The sequence below is a fragment of the Lycium ferocissimum genome, chromosome 8 (genome assembly GCF_029784015.1).
Source record: "Lycium ferocissimum isolate CSIRO_LF1 chromosome 8, AGI_CSIRO_Lferr_CH_V1, whole genome shotgun sequence".
Lineage (NCBI taxonomy): Eukaryota > Viridiplantae > Streptophyta > Magnoliopsida > Solanales > Solanaceae > Lycium > Lycium ferocissimum.
Genome location: NC_081349.1, coordinates 30,321,028 through 30,327,955, shown reverse-complemented (window position 1 = coordinate 30,327,955; position 6,928 = coordinate 30,321,028). Strand labels below are relative to the sequence as shown.

At 33.8% G+C, this 6,928-nt stretch overlaps 1 protein-coding gene across 1 annotated transcript; it reads left to right on the top strand.

Annotated features, from left to right (window-relative positions):
• Positions 1-234: 234 nt before the first annotated feature.
• LOC132067957 (probable sulfate transporter 3.3) lies at positions 235-5,562 on the top strand. Its single transcript, XM_059461392.1, has 13 exons — positions 235-1,119; positions 1,239-1,287; positions 1,375-1,582; positions 1,796-1,967; positions 2,672-2,737; positions 3,483-3,596; positions 3,685-3,801; positions 4,011-4,137; positions 4,231-4,517; positions 4,607-4,797; positions 4,889-4,977; positions 5,142-5,218; positions 5,299-5,562. The coding sequence occupies exons 1-13, from the start codon at positions 838-840 to the stop codon at positions 5,455-5,457; spliced, it is 1,938 nt and encodes a 645-aa protein (XP_059317375.1). The 5' UTR covers positions 235-837; the 3' UTR covers positions 5,458-5,562.
• The last annotated feature ends 1,366 nt before the right edge of the window (positions 5,563-6,928 follow it).

Below are 6,928 nucleotides of genomic sequence, written 5' to 3'. Positions count from 1 at the left end.
TTCGTAGTATTTAGACTTGTGTAAGTATTATCATTTTCATAGCTTATTAATAAAGCAAAATGTATACGATATAAAAAAGGTGATACGCTTCATTCCTATCAGCAATTTGTTAGTATTTCACTTTAATTTGAAAAAGTAAAATTAAATTAAAACCCTGGATTTTAAAACTCTATGGCATAAAATGACATAAGCAGGTATGATCGTCACTCTATAGAAGAAAATCTGTATGAGATAAAATGGTAAAAATGAGGGAGAGCAGTTTGCCGCCTTACCGACCGTTTGCTCATCTAAGAGAAAAGAAATTCGTCTGAATAGTCTTTCTTCATTTATGATTTTGAGCCTTACTCTCTTATAAATTTCATAACCTTCTTAGAGAAGTGCACCCTTCCATTTAATGATATTTCCATTTCCCCATTCCACACATTTACTTGTACACGTACCTTTCACAAAATCTCACCTTATTTCCATTCCTACTTCACTTTCTCCATCTTTTGGACAATAGCACTTACTACACCTTCCATACAAATTCCAAGTCTTGAACAACTTTACTCGGTTTGTAGATATCGTAATCTCTTTTTTAGATTCGATAACTCCATATAATACCTATAAATTTGATTAGCTAGTCCGTCAAAAAACACCACTAGCTAGTACTATTACATTTCCATTGCCTTAATTCTAGAATTGTGGGGTTATTTTCTTTTTACCAATTAAGTGGATTAGTACTAGTTTGTTTGGTAGCTGTCCGTCATTTTTAAAGTTGATGGAAACATAAATAGGAGAAGGAACCATTTAATTCCATATGCTATTCGATTCCGTTTCTCAAAGGGCAGCCCAAAAATGGAAGAGAACAGAGTTATAGACATGACAGCTATGGAGGTACACAAAGTTGTTCCTCCACCACATAGAAGCACTCTTCAAAAACTCAAAAACAGGCTTAAGGAAACCTTCTTCCCTGATGACCCTTTGCGCCAATTCAAAGGCCAACCACTCAAACAGAAGCTCATTCTTGGTGCTCAGTATGTTTTCCCCATACTTGAATGGGGTCCTAATTACACCTTCAACTTGTTCAAATCTGATGTTGTCTCTGGCCTCACCATTGCTAGTCTTGCCATTCCTCAGGTTCCTTCTTTTTGATCCTCTCTTTTTATTACTACTGTCACTCTCCTAACTGCTTCAACTTTTGCCAGTCCAAGAATCTATGTCACTTTGCTAACACTTTCTTTTTTCATTTTTGGCAGGGAATTAGCTATGCGAAACTGGCTAACTTACCTCCAATTGTTGGTCTTTGTGAGTGTTTTCATTGTCATCATGCAATATTATTTTTCTTTTTGTTGGGGTAGCTATTAATTAACTTAATTTTGATTTGCTTTATAGATTCAAGTTTTGTTCCTCCACTTGTTTATGCTGTTCTTGGAAGTTCAAGGGATCTAGCAGTAGGTCCAGTTTCAATTGCATCACTTGTATTAGGATCCATGCTGAGAGAAGTGGTGTCCCCCACTAAAGATCCAATCTTGTTCCTTCAACTTGCTTTCACTTCTACTTTCTTTGCTGGCCTTTTCCAAGCTTCTTTAGGCTTTTTAAGGTAATGTAAAATTCCACCTTTTTTGAGGAATTTTCAAACTTCAAATGTCCATGTCCTCTTCTAGGAATCTATATGAAGTGGTATTTTTTTAAAGGCATACTTGAAATTCTCTTTTTTTTTTTTTTTTTTAAAAAACAGTTGGTATCCCTTTAATGCAATTTTTTAGTGAAGGAAGAGATTTGGTTAGTAATTTATATTTTTGGAAAATTGCAGACTTGGCTTTATTATTGATTTTCTTTCAAAAGCAACACTGATTGGATTTATGGCTGGAGCTGCTGTTATAGTGTCACTGCAACAACTCAAGAGTCTTCTTGGCATCACAAATTTTACCAAACAAATGGCGATAGTGCCTGTTCTAAGTTCTGTTTTCCACAGAACTAATGAGGTTACTACTGTCCTTTTAACCCTCTCTAATCTATAGTCAATGTAACTAAAATTTATACCTTTCCCTTTCGTGGGATTATATAAAAATAAGTTTGTCTTTAGTCTTCAGCTTTTTGGCGCAAATTCAGAGACTTGTATTTGTGGGTGTCTTTTCTACATTTGGGTTATAAGAATATTCACGTGCTGACTTGGCTTTCTATGCAATCATGTGAAATCAAGTAGCTTGTCTTCCCATTGTTTATATATTTTTTTTTTAATGAAAAAAGAACAAAATTTGACGTGGAAAGTAGTAGTACTTTGTGAATACAAAAAATAGTCTAAAAATGTGATTAAAATGCGAGAATAATTGATTGTAGGAAAACAAGTACTAATAGCAATCTAAGACGATGGGTGTAGCAGAACGAGAAACATGGTACTCAACAATAGATGCCTTTAGATCAACTTGTATGTTGATGGACCAATCAAGCATGTTATCAACGACTGTAGACTATAGACTATAGCACACCAGAAATTTTAAAAATTTCTTCCAACATAATTTGAAAAATATTTTAAATTTGAGTTGACTGCTTTTAAAGATAAGGAAGTCAAAGGGGCTGATTCATGATGAATCCAAAAAGGTTTTAAAGGAAAAGATAGAAAAAGATAGGTGCTTCACTTAATCTTTTACTTTTGAGGGGCTTGACTGTTGTAATATTCTATGTGCAGTGGTCTTGGCAAACTATATTAATGGGGTTCTGCTTCTTGGTATTCCTCTTATTGACCAGACACATTGTAAGTATTTTGTATCAGCTTTCTTTTTACGCCAATTGTACATACCGCTTTCTCGTTAAAAAAATTCTAAAACTTTCCCTTTTTCCCCTTCCCTTTGAGTTTTAATATGAAGGAAAATAAATATTCAAATTCCCTTTTGACTGCGATTTCAAAGTTCTATTGCAGAGTAGATAGGTTCGAAGTACTTAAATTCCTTACCATTTAGAAAGGAAAGATGATGTCCAATAATTTACACTTTAGCTGAAGACCCCTTTTAACTAATTTCCTCCAAAAGAAGTTAGTACATTTTTTAAGAGGAAATTTTAAAAAGGCTCTAGATTTTCAAATAGTTACTGAGATTCTTAGTTGCTAATAATTCTCTTTTGCTCCCATATGCTAAATTGTTTGTCAGGTTACATTTTTAAATCTGCAAAACATAACCATTGTCCTTCTAAAGCAAGAAATTAATCGGTGCTTTTTAATACAAGAATATTGCAATCTCGTGTATTTTTCCTGTTCTTTCTAAATCATATCAATATTTTTGAAGTTATTCAACTTTACTTGAAAAGTTGGTTGACTAGGAGAATCCAAAGATAAGAAAAATTACCACAACCTTAAAGGGAATTTGCAACTGATAGTCTGATACGATAGTGTCATGAGTGTACTACTTAGTAAATTCTTTTCTTTTGCTTTCTTGGGATGTACGCTTTTGAGTTTTGACATATAGTATTATGTATCTTGGGATACTAATCATGATAATACACAGAGCATGAGAAAGCCAAAGTTATTTTGGGTGTCAGCGGGAGCCCCTCTTCTTTCCGTCATTCTCTCTACCCTTATTGTCTTTGCAATGAAAGGTCAGAAGCATGGTATCAGCATTGTAAGTTTCTAAAACACAAGGAATTCTTTTTTATCTCTACATTTTTATATCTTTGCATATTTATTTACTTATTCGTCTCTTGTGTTAGATTGGAAAATTGCAAGAAGGATTAAACCCTCCATCATGGAACATGTTACATTTCAGTGGAACCTACTTGGGACTTGTGATCAAAACTGGAATTGTCACTGGCATCCTTTCACTCACTGTAAGAACTCAAATTATGATTTTTCAATATTTTGGCGTATACTAATATCCATATATAATGACCACAAAGCTCATAGCCCCCAATATCTTGCATTTTATATAGACTACAATGCTATGTCACATCCGCAGAATAGAAAAAATAACAAACGAAAAATAGAACAAATCAAGATAACTTAATATGTTTGTAAAAAAAATTGTGTGGGGAAACAGGAAGGAATAGCAGTGGGGAGGACTTTTGCTGCTTTAAAGAACTACCAAGTGGATGGAAACAAAGAGATGATTGCTATTGGGCTCATGAACATTGTTGGTTCCTCTACTTCCTGCTATGTCACAACTGGTACATATATACACCGGTTTGGATTTTTTCAATTAACTGCACAACTTGTCCTTTAAATGTAACTACTTTTTTTGTTTTAAATTCCAATTTCAGGTGCATTCTCACGGTCAGCAGTGAACCATAATGCAGGAAGCAAAACAGCAGTGTCTAACATAGTAATGGCAGTTACCGTGATGGTGACACTCCTTTTCCTCATGCCCCTCTTCCAATACACCCCCAATGTTGTGCTTGGGGCCATCATCGTTACTGCTGTTATTGGCCTTATCGACATCCCTGCTGCTTTTCAAATCTGGAAGATCGATAAATTCGATTTCCTAGTCATGTTATGTGCATTCTTGGGAGTCATTTTCATTTCTGTTCAAGATGGTCTTGCCATTGCAGTAAGTTCCTTTCTTTCCTTTTCATTACTTTAATGTTTTAAGTGTTACTGCTACTTATTTATTTACTTTGTTTATGACTGAATTTTCAGATTGGAATATCAATTTTAAAGGTGTTGTTGCAAATTACAAGACCAAAAACAGTGATGTTAGGAAATATACCTGGTACTGGAATTTATAGAAACCTTGATCATTATAAGGAAGCCATGAGTGTTGCTGGTTTTCTCATTTTAGGCATTGAAGCTTCAATCAACTTTGCCAATGCAACTTATCTTAAAGAAAGGTTAGTACTAATTGATCTGCTGCATTTTTCTCTTTTCGTTTTTCTTCCTTCCTTATTTATTTGGGTCTTCTTATTTTATTCGCAAAAAAAGGATTTCAAGATGGATAGAAGACTACGAGGCAGAGGGAGAAAAAACCAAGAAACAGTCAGGGCTTAGATTTGTTGTCCTTGATTTGTCTGGTAAGGCCATTGCATTTATTCCCTACTTTTAGAAAATACCAAGGCAGAGGATATCATCAAGAAATTCCCACAAATCAAAACAAACTACTTATAAGAAAAACTGTAATATTATCTCTGCTAATTTCAACTTGACAAGTAACTATGGCTTGTTTTCGATCTTTCAGGTGTGAGTGCCATTGATACAAGTGGAGTCTCATTGTTCAAGGATTTGAGTACGGTACTGGAAAAGAAAGGCCTTGAGGCAAGTACAGTTTAGCTCTTCTTTTCTATTTATTGTGATGTTATGCATTTATTCATTTAATAATGATTATGGGATTGCAGTTTGTATTGGTGAATCCAATAGGAGAAGTACTGGAAAAACTACAGAGGGCTGAGGAAACCAAAGATATGATGAGACCAGATTGCCTTTTCTTAACAGTTGAAGAAGCAGTTGCTTCACTTTCCTCAACAATAAAATACCAGATACCAGACCATGTCTGATATACTCTATAAAATAAATTCAGCTACTGCTGCCTTAGCTTTGTAATTCTATTTGGTTGATCAACAACTCAATCAAAAGCATAAATAGAATCTCTTTTCCCCTTAGATTCACGAGATATGCAATCATTGAATTGTACAAGCAAACATTACCTAAGAAAATTATTGACATTTAAGAAAGCATTATCGGTATCAATTATGCTCATGTCAGTTCCAATATAAATAATTTGCCGGTCCTAAGCTTGGATAAAAGATCGAGTGTAGCAATCGGTTGCATGTATGATGATTCTTCACAATACGAAATGTAACATAATCAGGAGAATTCAAATCTCCGGCCTCATCTTACCTGAAATTGAGGGATAGTTATTGTTGGAAATAATAATTCAAAATTGTAGGAAATCAAAATTGATTAGGATTTGATATTTTAATTCATGTCCTGTTAGGATTTATAATCAAATTAGTATAGGAATAAATTTTCCTGTTTTGAGTTAAAGTAGGTTTTATACTATTATAAATAGGACTGCTGCTATTTATTTTATATGGTGGAGATTGTAGAGAGCATTCAGAGATTCATAGAATTTATCTATAAAAGATTTTCCTTCAGTTATCTTTGTTGTTGTTTAAGGTTAATTAAACTTCTCTAAAACTAGAGGTCAATTGACGCCATGCTTATCATTAGAGGGACATACAAGTCTGTAATTCAGAGTATTAGATTTCTAACAAAGACCAAAACTATTGTAACGTAGCAATAAATATACCTCTATCTAAATAATTTGTATCGTCTGTATAAATTCTCTCAATCCAATATTTTTGTCCAACAGATAAAAGTTTCTCAGAAATAAATACTTGTTTTGTCTCGATTTGTTTGTCACAGTTTGATTTGACACGGCGTTTAAAAAATAATTAACGCTTCAAAATTATGATCTTAAACATGTCATATAATTGCATGGCTATAAGACTCATGCAACTTGCGAATATGAAAATGTGTCATTATTTAGTTTTTGCAAAACGCCATTTAGAAGTGGGAAGAATTGAATTTGCAACTGAGAAAATACTTTTTTTTCATTTCAACCGAAGAACGTAGACACTCTCTGACGCTATCCAAATCAAACTGAGAGCCGAAAACTTAGTTCAGAGGTCAAAATAAGAGGACATAATAAATACCCAAGGATTATTAGCATCAAATCATTTTTGAACGTACTCCGAATAATGATACATAGGAGTAATTGTTTTGCAATACACCATAAAGAATGGATTGTTATGCCGATACACTTCATAAGTCGTGTAGCATATACATAATATACAGGTATTAGTTATGTAAAATTTATACCATAAACTATACGCAGCATACGAATCAGTTGAAACTGAAGTACTTTCTGCTTTCCCTTCACCTTTCTTATTTAAGTTTTCTCTTCCTTCAATTTCCTCCATCCACCCTTTTCCCTTTTCTTGGAAATGCGAGAAATCTTCTATC